The following is a 14,490-nucleotide window of genomic DNA, read 5'->3' as shown; positions in this document are numbered from 1 at the left end:
AAGACAGACTGAAGCTCCTCCTGATCCAGCATTCTGTGGGACCTGTGGGGTCTAACATTCTTCCACTGACATACATTGGTCTCCGCCATTCAGACTGATTCATTAACTTCAGCCTCCAGTAAGCAGAGACCACAGGGAAGCTTTGGAAGTGAAGCATTCAAAAAGGAAGAAACCCCATTTTCTGAAAAGAGATTGCAAAAGAAGGAGAAAGTCACCTTTGAGGCTAGGGAACAAGGAAACCTCATGTCCTGGTATGGGTACTGCTGAAGCCACCATGAGGTACCCACAAAAAAAGACTTCTAGTACACCCTGCACCACAAAGTCTCATCATGAACTGCACTGAACAGTACCATCATTGGTACCACAGCAGGATACCTTCAGACACAAGGACTCCGCTAGGAGTAGGGGCTCTTCTAAGAAGCCTTTAATGCATGCTCTGGTACCATCTTCCTTGGGCCACAGCCACAGGGAAAGCGAGGACTGTACCTCCACATCATCTCAGGTACCATTTGTGGTTCCTATGGAACACTGCCCTGGATCTCCAGTACTGACCAGTTTCCCTTCCCATGAGTATCTTCTAGTTGCTGTAGAGACTGGATTTCCCCTCTTTAAGGGGTACTGAGAGGGATCCTTTGGCAGCACTGTCACAGCCTTTGGACCCACAACTCTTATTGTACTGTACCCCAATACAAAATCTTGGCCACCATTACTGATATGATTGCCATCCTTCCCTCCTGGGCCCCCAGTAGGAATACCAAAGGCTCCTCCACTGGACACAGGAACACAGGAGAGGATATCTTCTCAGATTTGGGCATTTCTGTCCAGGACTCATTCCCACTTCAGCCTTTTTCTTTGGAGGTATTCCGCAAGGAGTAAACCCCAGAAACAGATGTCCGCTTCAACAGGAACACCCTTGGGGTCCTACTCCTTTTCTCTATACACCAGCACAGTGGACTTTCTGGAATCCATGAGATCCTTATGCTGACCAGTATTACAGCGTGCCCTCGTGCAAAGGGCCCCATCCAGACCAACAGCAACTGGTACTGCAGGATCTTCCCCACCAGGAGGACCACTTGGAGGAGCAGGAGCTAGTGGTTGAGGGGAAGACACCACCATCCAACAAGTCCTCCTCCTCCCCTGATGAGGCAGTTATTCTCCCCACCCCCACCATCTTATGCAGATGATTATAGGGCTTTTTCAAGACCTGATGAAAAGGGAGGGGAGTCACTCCAGTCCCCTCCAGTCCCATTGGAGGAGATCAAGAAAGTACAACACTCCCTGATAAACATTCTGCATTCTGCCCCCTAGGACAAGGTTGCCTTACTCATTAATGAGATACTACTTTCACCAGTCTGCACTGAATGGAAGACAACTGGAACCATCACACTCACTTGCAAGAAGGCCAGCAGAAATATTATGTGCTGTCTAAGGGTCTAGAATTTTTTTTCTCAACTCCTCTCCCCCAACCAACTTCTTGGTAGTGAATACTGTCAATGAAAAGAATCGACAAGCTTGCTCCAAATCGACTATCTTGGACAAAGAGCTCAAACATCTTTTAGACCACAAGAGCTATTTGTCACTTGCGCACCAGTTTAAGGTTGCAAACTATCAGACTTCCATGGCAAAATATGATTTCACAAACTATGGAAAATGTTCATATTTTATTGATCATTTGGCTCAAGACCAAAGAGAGCTGTTTCAGGCCCTTAGTTTGAAAGGCCAAATTATCTTAAAAGATACTTTGCAAGCTTCCATCAGCCAATTTACACAGCCTCATGTTCGATGACAACTGCCATAGTCATGCATTGAGCCTTACCCTGCAAGCGTCAGGTCTTCCCAGGGATGTGCAGAATATGATGGAGGACCTTCCCTTTGATGGGCCTATGGTCTTTAGTAATAACTCCAATGGTTCCCTCCACTCTCTTAAAGATTCCAGGGCTACTCTGTGACCTCTCAGGATTTTCAACTGTCCCATACAGGACTACATCTTCAGTGCCTGCAAGCCTGATTCAAGACTGTTAGAGCTCCTTTTCATGTCCAACCCCATCAAGGGTCATCACCATGGGTGCCTCTCTGCTGGGTGGGGTACCCATTTCCAGAACTTTACATCCCAGGACTGGACTCCCCAGGAAGCGTCCCTCCAAATCAATCTTCTCAAACTCAGAGCAGTCACTCTGTCAAAGTGACGCTGGACAACATAGTGGCATTGTACTGCGTAAATTGGCAAGTGGGAGTAAGTTCCCTTTCTTATGCACAGAGTCAATATGTCTGTAGAACTTGTCCATATCCCATCACATAGACATGTCAGAGGCTATCTGCCTGGCCTGCAGAACACCAGAGCAGGCACTTTCACCACAATCATGAGAATAAACTCAGCTACTCAGCCTTTCAGAGCATTTGTCAGTCCTGGGGTCTTCCGGAGATGGATCTCTTTGCAACACCATCTAATGTGAAGTGCCATTGATTCTGCTCAAGGGGAGGTTATGGTCAAAACTCAATGGAGAATGCCCTCGTCATCCCTTGGCCTCTTTCTTTCTTATACACCTATCCTCCAGCATCACTGATCCTCAAGGCTCTGAACAAGCTAAAGCAATGGAGAGAGCAGTAAATATTCTGAAGGCACTATCATGGCTGAAGCAAGTGTGGTTCCCCATTTTCCTTCACCTCTCTCTGCAGACACCTTTCACTTTCCACTCATGGCAGATCCCCTGCCACAGGAATCAGGTACCATGAGCCATCCTAACATCTCTTCACTGCACCTCAAGGCTTGGTTCCTTGATGGTTCTCCAGCATAGAACTGGACTGTTCTCCTGTGGTTAAGACTGTACTTCTGAACCATTAGAAAACCCACCACAAAGAAAATCTACCTTCCAAAGTGGAGAGTGTATCTATCAATCTATATCACCCTTTGAGTCACTCCTTACAATAATGCTCAATTACCCACTTAATTTAAAAACACAAGGTTTGTCACTCAGTTTCATTAGGGTCCACCTAACTGTCAATTTAGCCTCACACCCACCAGTTGAAGGGTTGTCTGTTTTCAATCACCTACCATAGCGAGATTCCTTAAGGGCTTTCTATCCTCTCTTTGAACCCATAGGCAGCTGTTCATACTTCCTTTTGTTTTTTCAGACTTCATTCCTCATAGCTATAACCTTGGCCTGAAGAATAGAAGAGCTAGGGCCACTCATGTACTCATGTACATGATTTTCTACCATGATAAAGGAGCCCATCTCCCATCCTCATTTCCTGCCTAAAGTCTCATCAGAATTCCACATCAATCAAGTCATTCAACTACCAGTATTCGACCCTAAGTCTCATTCTGCAAGAGAAGTGCCTGGTCTTCATAGCCTGGCTGTCAGAAGGGTTCTTGCCTTCTACCTTCATAGAATGAGACCATTCTAGGCCTTTCCAATAATCTTTACCTCCTTAATTGAAAGGATGAAGGGGCAACCAATTTCTACTCAAAGGCCATCAAAATTTGTTCCATGATGCATCTCAACTAGTTATGAAGCTTCCAGAGTACATCCCCCATCTCAAGTGACCATCCATTCCACAAGGACCTAGTACACCTCTTAAGGACATACCCATCATGGACATTTACAGGGACACCACCAGGTCATCCATTCACACATTCTCCAAGCATTATGCCTGCTTCTAAGACGGATATGACCTTAGGTGATGGCATTCTCTGAACTGTACTGCATCTGTCTCCTTACACCCACTTCCTCATTGAAGTATTGCTTCCGAGTGTCCTAAGGTGGAGCACCCACAGAAACTTTAATTATTTTTTTAAAAAAGAAAAAAAAGGCTACTTATCTATACAGTAATTGAATTCTTTGAGATGTTTTGTTCCTATGGCTGCTCCACCACTCACACTTATTTCCTCTCTTGCAAAGTCTTATTTCTGCATTTTATGATTGAAAAGTAACTGAAGTGGTGGTAGGTCTGCCCTCCCTGTATGACTTTGCACTGGAGCATGAGGATGTATTTGGTGCAGGCCCAGGCCCATGGATACAGCCAGCTAAAATATCCAATCAAGAGTGTATGGATATGTGCACATGCCAAGGTGAAGCACCCAAAGGGACAAAACATCTTAGACAACTCCACTTACTGTATGGGTAAGTAACTTCTCCTTCTCCAGTAACAAAAGCTCATCTCACTTTTTTCATTCTTTCTGTACAAAGCTTCATGAATAACAGATGTTTTAATACTTACTTTAAGTTCCAGTACAGATTTTTCCACCAACACAGGCCCAGCCTATTTCAGAAAGGATTCCTTCAAAAAATATCGAGTACTCATGAACAATACATTTTCACTGCAGCTAGTTGGTGTGTCAAAAGCTTTCTGCTGTGGTTGTTTTATTTATTTAGAGCCGGATTTGGGGTATTTTACTCATCCTGTAATCCCACTGAAATGGATATGACCACTTGAGGAGTAAGGTTCTGCACACATGAGGAAGGATGTCACAGTCTTACCCTTATTTATTTATAAAATTATAATAGCATCCACTTTCTCAGGATACTGGTGACCGAAATCACTTAAAATAACCAAAATAAGTTTTTCCAAACAAAGAACTCAATAACAACTAACAAGCTGCTGTTAAAAATAGTCTAGGCACTTAACCATTTAGTCAGGCTTTTGAACTAAGTCTTTGGCTACATTATAGAACTCAGGCTCTTGTATTCTAGAGGCATGAACCTTCCTCTGAGAATTCCGTGCCGCAAGTCCTGGAGGACTCAACCCCAGGAATAGAGGAGTAACTGGTGCAGAGTGGGATTTAGAGATTGCTCAGATAACAGGGAAATACTGTAGGGAAAATGATGCTCAGTAGTCAGGAGAGCTGTTGTGTGTAATTTATCTTATTTTTTGGGGGGTGTAGGAACGTGTTCCAGATAGCCCTTCTCCTGCCCCTTCCCTTGAAGAGGGTCGAAGACCTGGCAGCCATCCATCATCTCATCGAAGCAGCAGTGTGTCCAGCTCACCTGCACGGACTGAGAGCTCTTCAGACAGAATCCGTAGGTCACATACTTCTCTTTGTAACCATTTAAAATTTGATTAGGTTCAGCTGTTTTTTTTTAATCAAAACACCTTAATTCTAAATAGATCTCAGATGCATCATGTTCTGAAGTTCAGCTGCAATAGCTATCGTTCAACATGAAGTTCCACAGTTCACAGTGTCATAATGTATGATGCTTCATGAATAGGCACTAATGTAAACTGTCATTATGTAATATTAAGCATGAAACAGAATTGCAGCAGGAAAGCAATTTGCTGGACTAGTTTCAGAACTGATATACAAACCGATACGTTTTTAGGAAATCTAGTTTTATTTAACCCTGTTACCCGAGTTGGACTTCTGAATTAAAGCTGACTTCAGAAGTGACATTTTATGTGATAGTTCAATTTAAAAAAACAAAAAAATTTCTGAAATAAGTTTTAAAAAATCTGCATTAAATATAAATGTATAAATATAAAATACATTATAGTGAGGATTGTGATATAATGAATATTTTCACTTCAGACCTCACAAGGGACAGAGTCAAATTAAACTGTGAAATTTCAAAGTAATGTCATTTTTATGAAGGTTTCATGTCTAGGATTTGTGGATCCCTGGCCTCTGTGGTACTCCAGTGCAGCATCCTAGAAATTGAGGGGTTAGACCATATTACTTCATGCATATTAAATTCAATTTATTTTACACTGTCCCCCACCTTTTCATTTTTTGCCATGTTGCAGATTTTTGTACTAACTACACATCACTGCATTGTTGAAGTTGTCTGTGGTTGAAACTGAAGGTTTCAGTCCCTAAGTAGTAGACAGTTGAGATTTTATCTCCAGTGTAAACATAGGGAGGTGTTTTGGGATTCTTGTTAGATAAACACATTGGCTGGATGTTTCTTTTAAAATAATCAGCACTGAAATAGCTAATAATGTTAATTAGAATATGGGTTATCCATGTCTCTTTTAGAGCTTCTCCTGCAGGCTGTCTGCAGACTCAGGAAGGTACATTTTCTAGATTATTTTCATTACTTCGAAGAATAAAAACAGTTTTAAAAAATGAAACCTTAGGTTGTAGGGCAACATACTACAACAATGCATGGATGATGTGGTAAATTCTGTGGTTACAGAATAGCAGCTGAGATCAGAACTCTCCATACTGTCCCCAGATCAGGGTAATAACGTTCCTCAGCCATTGCAGGAATATTTTTATTTTAAAATAAAACACATAGCCCTGTTCCACTCGCCACACCATATTCCACTTCTAATAACTACTTCTCCATGTGTGGTACCTGCCAGGACAAGATGGCTGCTGCAGAAATAGGGATTAGAAGGGAATGAAGAGCTAACCTACAGGAGTTCCCCGAATCTCCTTCTTAGGTTATTTGTTTTTGCCATTGCTTTCTGGTCTAGTTATTTTCTCACAATATATCAGCCCCTTGCACAACTGGCTTACATAGATTTCTCAAGCTTTTGTGCCTCAGAAGGCTGGGTTTGAGGCCGGCTGAATGGAGACAATAAACATTAGATATGGAAAGAACCTACTAGGCTCGCTAGCCAATCTGCTTGCCATTGCAAGATTATTCTTTATGATGTATTTGCTCTCTTACGTGTCAGGCCTCAGTTCTTTTAGCCTGTGACATTATCCAGAGTTTGTAAAACCAAATTTAAAAATCGTATTTTTCTCTCGTGAAGTTACTCATGTTGCCTTCCATTCTTTTCCAGCAATGCTTCATCCTGAGTTTCATCTCTTGCTTAGTGTTTTAAAACATAATATGCAGCCCAAGATACCTAAGTTAGCATCTTTAAAAGAAGCATTGAAGCAAAAGAAGTAGTGGGGAGAAAGGGCTCCCTCTGAGTGGATTTTAATATTGCTAATAAAATGACTTTGAGGTTATTAGTTGTCTTGTGCAATTGAGACAGTGTCTACAAAAATACAAACATGAGAAATATTGTTAACATTATTGTAAGTTTTTGTATATGTGTTAATTTTATTGTTGGATTTGTGTCTGTGTGTGTGTGTGACTAGCAGCTATACATCAGAACGGGCTATCCATGAACCAGATGCTGATGGGTTTATCACCTAACATCCTCCCTGGCCCTAAAGAGGGTGATCTAGCTGGTCATGAGGTTGGACATGAGACAAAAAGAATACACATTGAGAAAGGTAACATGGATTTTATGCTCTTACTGTCTTATTAAATAAATAAATGACCCTTATCTTAGTAGCTGCATGATATTAATCATTGTTGTTATTATTATTATTATTTATTTTGTTGCGTAAGTGAGACCCTAAATGGTTTTTCTGTCTTTTTCTACTTCATAGTCTAGTAAGGAGTATGATATCACTGAATAATAGCTATAAAGAGACAGAAACTAAATAAATATTACAAAGAAAGATAGGTGTAACAAATGTAGGCCTGAACTCTTTCCTCATGATCTAGGTAAATGACTGCACTTTTATATGCAGTGTTGTTGTAGCTGTGTTTTGTCACAGGATATTAGAGCGACAAGGTAGGTCTTTTATTGGAACACCTTCAGTTGATGAGACAAGCTTTCAAGCTTACATAGAGCTCTTCTTCTTCCACAAAGTCTTTGTATTTAGCAGTGACACTCTGAGTTAGTTTCCCTGACCTGAAAAAGAGCTCTGCACTCTTTATTGCATTTTAATGACAGGTAACAATGATTTTAGATCATTTTGCATCTGTAATCCTCCAACAAAAAAATCAATTGCTAAAATAATTTTCCATGTGACCGATGAGCTGATTTTCAGAGGTGCTCAGCACCATGGATAGTGGTCCATGCATGGGGAAAGAGGCAAGAGTAATACTCAGCTGCAACAATATCCAATAGCATAATATGAGACTGGTGCATATTATATAATTTATTTTCAATTTAATTGACTATCTGACTTCAAATGTATGAACTGGATTAATGATGTATTAATGTTTCTATTAATTGTAATACTATTTCATCACGTTGTGTATACAAACTTATGTTCCTTGTATTCTAGAAATATTAACCCAATTCTTCAATATTTAAAATAATTATATTTCATACAGAATTTTTACTTAAACCATACATAAACATTAAGCAACCTTTATAGAGCTGGAAAATGGTTTCAGTGGAAAAGAGGCTAGAAATCGGAGCTGTTTCCCTTAGTAAAAACATTTTCTGAGGAAGGTGAGACAGAAGAAATAGCTCTTTGGGAAAGATGCAAAATGTAAGAGCCAGTTACTTTAATACAACTGGATAGAATGGCTGAAGCAGTCAAGATTTTAGAGTAGAATATTCTGTGCTATATTTTAATAGCTTTAAGAGGTTACCTTTTCTGTCCTATGTCTGAACATTGATATATGAAAAGAGGATTAAAATCTGGACACTTCTATTCTGGACAGGTGGCATCTTTAATAAGATTACCCTAAAAATAATGGGAACAACATTTCTTTTATATAAACCATTAATTTTGGTTCATTACACACACAACCTGTGTTAGCTTCGTATATGCCCTGCTCAGCCCCTACAAATGGTATCCCTGCTGAGGAGTATGATGTGATCAAATAGGCTTGTTTTGAATTTCAGTAAATGTTTCAATTTCAGCCCATTGATGTCGCACATTTTTCCTGTGTAGTCAGCTTGGTAAATCTCGCAAACAGCAGCACATATTGGGAATTGTTACCATTTATCTTATTAAAAAAAGTAAAAACAACAGCAACATGACTTTTGTTTCTAATGGTGCCCCAAATGTGTTTCCCATGTGGCCACCAGTTCAGCTTGCCTATAAAATTTGTTCTTATTGAAACTGCTGAAAATTCTCTTTCTTCAACAGTCATTGTTTAGGTCAAAGCTTCTATTTTTCCTTTTCTGTCTCTCTCTCTCTCTGTTCCAGCCTACTGAATTAATGGTAAATATTCATGGGGTATCTAGATTGATAGGGCATACTAAATTAAAAATTGTTTTCTGTCATGACTGCATTTATCATATCTCTCATACCAGCCCTGTAACTTTTATACTAAACTTATCTGTATTAAAACAAGTGATTCCATTCACAGATATTGTGGAGGTAGTAATTATCCGTTAGTGTCACTATGGCCCTGATGTTCAGATCTGCAGCTTGCTGCCATCACCTCTAATCTGTCAAAAGGCAATTATATGTATGAAGGATGCAAATACTGGGCATCGTCTGAATCTGCCTTGTCCTTGTCACCTGACTTTAAAAAAAATCATAAGTTTTGAATATCAGTCATTAAGCATTTATGTATTACTCTGTTTTCTTCTGAGACATATTTGTGTCAATCCATCAATTGGAACTAGAATGACTTTTAATTATAGCTGTGAGAACTTGGGAAATCCCACCTGGTGAAGAAGCCTCCGTCTCTTCTCTTCCTGCTCACTCTCCCAATTTTTTTTAAAACAAAAAGCTCTCCAAGGTCCTGAGCTTAGGGAGAAATTAATTAAAATCAATGGGAAATTTAAATGTGAGAAAAAGTTAGGGTAATGAAATGTAATAAAGACACTATATTTTAAGCAGGTCAAAAAGATGCCAGAAGGGGCCAATCATGATTGATTCAAGTGATGGGCTGAGTCAAGGAGAGAGGTTGTGTCTTGGGCAATATAAGAATCTAATCTACCCACTCTCTACCAGTGCAGTATAACATAATAATTATAGATCCAGCGTACATGTAGCTGTATTTTTCTTGATATTAATAGGCAGGAGGTTTAAAACAAACAAAGGAAATACTTCTTCACACAACACACTGTGTGGAACTCGTTGCCGAAGACGTTGTGAAGGCAAATACTGTAACTGGATTAAAAAAAGAATCACATGTGTTCATGGAGGATAAGTTCATTAATGGCTATTAGCCAAGATAGTTCGGGATGCAACCCCATGCTCTGGGTGTCCCTAAGCCTCTCAATTCCAGACGCTGGAACTGGATGACAGGAGAAGGATGATTGCCCTGTTCTGTTCATTCTTTTTGAAGCACCTGGTATTTGCCATTATTGGAAGACAGGATACTGGGCTAGACGGACTAGTGGTCTGACCCAGTGTGGCCATTCTTATTCTCTTCTTGCCCTTCTAAAATATTGTTAGCCATCTGAATTTCTTTATTTAATTGGTTTAATTCATTCTGTTATGTCTACTTTTAAAGTCCATTCTGTTTTAGAGCCTGATTTTACAAAGGCTGAGTGACCTCAACTCCCATTGAAGTCAATCTACCATTAGCACAATGGCAGTAGGATTGGACATCACTGGCCTGATCCATCGCCTACAGAATCAACGGAAAGATCACCATTGGTTTCAGTGGACCATAGATCAGGCCCTAGTGCAATACTTGTTGCAGCAAAATAGGAGAAGAACCTCTTCTCCCAAAACCTATTATCTGTACCTTTAAGAAAGTCTTCTAATCTACATTTTTAGTATCCCTGCTTGCTTATTAGAGGGTAACAAATTTTCCAAATATGCTGAAAATGTGCTGCAAAATTGCAAATGATCCTGGGAAGGAGGTTAGTTGAAGTGTTTGACAGCACTTATCATTAAGACAAGTTGTCTTCATTTCAGCAGGCTGTAAGTAAGGAATCCTTTCGTGATGCATTTAAAAAAAAATATTTAAATAGGATGCAGAAAAACCAAATCAGTATTATGTAGTAGTATAGTTGTGTGTTAGATAATGTTGTAAAGAACAATTCAGTTCTTTTCAACTCAGTGCTAAAGCTAACACTAGGAGCTGCTGCAAGTGGTAAAAAAATGGCCATAGGGGCACTAGTGCCAGTTCTCGATAATCCCACATATTTTGCTGAAAGTCTGTGGTTACTAGGGCATCAGATTAGAATCTTCTTCCCTCTGCATCTACCTATAATTTTTATATTGAAACCATTCGTAAATGAAGCCTGAATGTCATTCCTACATTTTAAATTGAATAAATTATTTGAGGTGTTATATAAAGAACACTTTCCTTTTGAAAACGGTGTATGCTGTTTTCAGTTTCTGAAATGAAATATTTCTTGCCTTCACAACAGTAGCTAAACTAGCATTTTCAGAAATGTTTTTTTTTACTATGGTATTAATGGAAATTTTGCAAGTGATTTTCAGATAATCTATACTAATCTCCTTTAAAATGCCATAATACCTGCATTTGAGATATAATTCTGATAACCCCAATAATTTTCTCTCATTTGAAGCAAATATATTATAAATTATATGTATTACCAATACATGAGGCCCCTGCAATGGCAGGGAAATCATTAAAGTGAGATATACCCAGCTAATCCTGGCAAATGACTCACATCCACACACTTCACAGGAAAGTGAAAACCACCTAAGATCACTGCCAATCTGACCTGGGGGAAGATTCCTTCGTTACCCCACATGTGGTGAACAGCTAGATGCTGAGCATATGAGCCAGAGCCAAGACCCCCTCTGCCCAATGTCCCATCTTCAGCTGTGGCCATCTCTAATGTTTCAGAGGAAGGAGACACAGACACATAGAATACACATTTGTGATGAGGGAGGGACAAGGATCCCTGAAGGTGGCTAAAACCATGAACTTTTAGGAAGATAAGACATAAACTGAAAATGAGCCCAAGGGCTGCTGAGCCTTGTTCTCCGCATCACAAGCAATCCTGTCATACAGCTCATAAATACGTCCAGTTATCGCTCAAAGCCAATTAAGTAGTTTGCCCCCACAACCTCAGCCCTCTGATGGTTAGCAACCTTCTTCTAATTTCCAGGCTCAATTTGTTCATGGCCAGTTTCTACCCAGTTGTTCTTGTGCCAACATTGTCCTTTAGCTTAAATAGCTCTTCACCCTCCCTCATGTTTACCCCCTGCTGTATTTATGGAAAGTAATCATATTCTCTGTCAGCCTTCTTTATGCTAGGCTAAACAAGCCACGCTCTTCCAGTCTCCTCATAAAATAGGCCCTCCATTTCCCTGATCATCCTAGTAGCTCTTCTCTGCACCTATTCCAGTTGGAATTTATATTTCTTGAATATAGGTGACCAGAATTGTACACAGTGTTCCAAATGAGGTCTTCCCAGTGCCTTGTAAAGTGGCCTTAATAATTCTCTGTCTCTACTGGAACTGTATCACCTGATACATTTTATAATCACATTATCCTTTTTCACAACTGCCCCACACTGGTGGCTCTTAGTCATCCTGTGATCGACCCACACATCCAGGTCTCTCTCTTTGTCACTTCCAACTGATGAGCCCCCAGATTTTCTCAGAAATTCTTATTGTTAGGCCCTTAATGTATGACCTTGTATTTATGCTATTGAATTTCATCTCATTTTTTGTCACTTTAGTCTTCTAGGTCATCCAGATCTTCCTGCCTAATATGCTGATCCTCCTCTGCATTGACTATGTCTCCCAACTTTGTATCACGAGCAAATTTCATTAGCACACTCCTACTTTTGTGCCCAGATCATTAATAAAGATACTGGATAAGATTGGTCCCAAGACCAAACTTGAGCAACTCCATTAGCAACCTTCCTCCTGTTGATAATTCACTTTTCAGCACAACCTGTTGCCTTCTCCTCTTTAGCCAATTTCTTATGCACCTTTGTACCAATTCCCAATTTCTATAATCTATAAAGGTTCTTTCTGAAAAAATATTTGAAGTTTGTTTTATTATGGAATTGTATGGGGGTATTTGGATGGGGGCTTACTTGAGTGAATTGTTATACAGATGCAGAAATGGGAACTGCAGAATTTATTGTAGATCATATTTTATATCATGGTAGCATATTGCTACTTATTGGTCATTTGAACTGTCTGTGCTCCAAGAGCATGATAGAGAGGAAGCATTGTAGGAGATCAAAGTATATGGAACAATGACAATTCACATTAGCTGAGGATCTGCCACATAATCTTTCACATTAGCAGAGGAAAAAGGTCTGATATTTATAGCCGCTCTAGCAGTGAGAACCTTAACTATGCCTTTAAATAAAATAAGAAAATAAGAAATTACAGAAGTGCATCTATATTTGTTTGGCAAGCTAAAATGGAGTGAATCAGACATCTGCCAGAGGCTGCAGCAAAACTGAAATGGCACATCAGCTTACTATAGGAAAACTTTAATCTCCTGAGTCTCCTTTGCCTCGTCTTTCTCTATACAATAGCTGTATTTGCTTCTATATTAGCTAGAGTTTGCAGTCGAGATTTTCAGAATTCACTAGTGATTTTGGGTGTCTGTTTCTTGGTGCCTAGCTTGAGACAATTTATAGGAGCCTGAGTTTTAGAAAGTGCTGAGCACCTACAAAAATCAGGTTCCTTTAAGGTATCTTAGGTTGGGTACTCAAAAACAGAGACACCCACATTCACTGGTCACTTTGGAAAATCTTGGCCTTAGTATTGCAAGCGTGCACAGCTCAGTCCATTCTTGCAGATAGAGTAGATAGTTTGAATGCTACTTTATTTACTTTTTGTTTTTTCTTTCTCCTTTTCTGAGTTCAGCATACTCTACTTCCTCGTCCCATTCCAACTTCTCCACTTCATGTTTTTCATTCTCAGATTTCTGTTCTGAGAAATAGTGTGACTCTTCAGGTTCTGGGTCGCTACTGCTATCACAGTATGCAATCTTAGGGTTGTTTTCTAATAATACATTGTATCACTATCCCACAATTAGTTTCCATAAGTATGTGTGTTCCCTCCCCCTTATTTGAAGTTCCTTGCTTTTTTAAAAAATCCAGAGTGAACCACCAATGTCATGCCCAGCAGAGACAGCTCTGACTTGTTCCTCAGCTACTTCCTCTTGTTTTGGTTGTTGAAATGGCTTCTGTACTTTGCAGGTGCATCCAGTACTGTTGATAATCTCACTGTTTTCTCACTTCTGATATTTAGAGAATTTGGATTCATATTAGTCAAACTATTTTGACTAAAATAAGGATTGTCCCGAACTTTTGCCCATCCTTTTAACTAAACCCAAACCAAACCTTTCTCCAGGTTTGAGAAGTTTGGTTAAAGACCTAAGGGAAGGAGATGGGAGAGATGCCTCCCTGAGTTCTGCTTCTACCATCTCCCACTTTCTGGGACTAATTGAGGGGGCCTCCAAAGATTCAGGTAAACATTTGTTAGGCATCTGAATTTAGAGATTCTTAACCAAGCCAAACCTGAGTTTCACCCATTTCTTTTTGGAATCAATAGTCCCTTCATTTTCAGTGACTAAGCCCAGGTCATTCATTATTTCACAATTATCAAATATTTATCTTCTCTTGCCTTATCTTGGATATAATAAAACAATGATATAGTAAATGAGGAACTAAAAATTAAAATATTTAATATGCTTATTGAACTTTAGCCTCACATTGTTCTCTGATCTCTCTGCATGCTCTCCAATATAATGTGTAGTAAATTACCATCCCTCTAAATGTGAATTTTGATCTGTACTCTCCCTATCTGGGCTAATGTAGCACAATATAAAAAAATAAAAGAAGTAAGCAGCAGCAAAATGTCTGAATCATTGTCTACATTTACTGTCATCCACATTC

General features: G+C 39.6%; 1 protein-coding gene across 4 annotated transcripts in view; it reads left to right on the top strand.

Moving 5' to 3' along the window:
• Nucleotides 1–14,490, top strand: part of DACH1 (dachshund family transcription factor 1) — a 436,323-nt gene that overhangs the window by 321,375 nt on the left and 100,458 nt on the right. For all 4 annotated transcript variants that reach the window (XM_067563215.1, XM_067563216.1, XM_067563218.1 and 1 more), the window contains 2 exons: nt 4,883–5,018; nt 7,034–7,168. In XM_067563215.1, the coding sequence (XP_067419316.1) occupies nt 4,883–5,018; nt 7,034–7,168 (271 nt within the window). The remainder of the gene's footprint in view (nt 1–4,882; nt 5,019–7,033; nt 7,169–14,490) is intronic.

The sequence above is a fragment of the Emydura macquarii genome, unplaced genomic scaffold, assembly GCF_026122565.2.
Source record: "Emydura macquarii macquarii isolate MOO-44397 ecotype Brisbane River unplaced genomic scaffold, CSIRO-AGI_Emac_v2 contig_2473, whole genome shotgun sequence".
Classification (NCBI taxonomy): domain Eukaryota; kingdom Metazoa; phylum Chordata; order Testudines; family Chelidae; genus Emydura; species Emydura macquarii.
The sequence above is the reverse complement of the archived record's forward strand: the minus strand, read 5'-3'. Positions and strand labels throughout refer to the sequence as shown.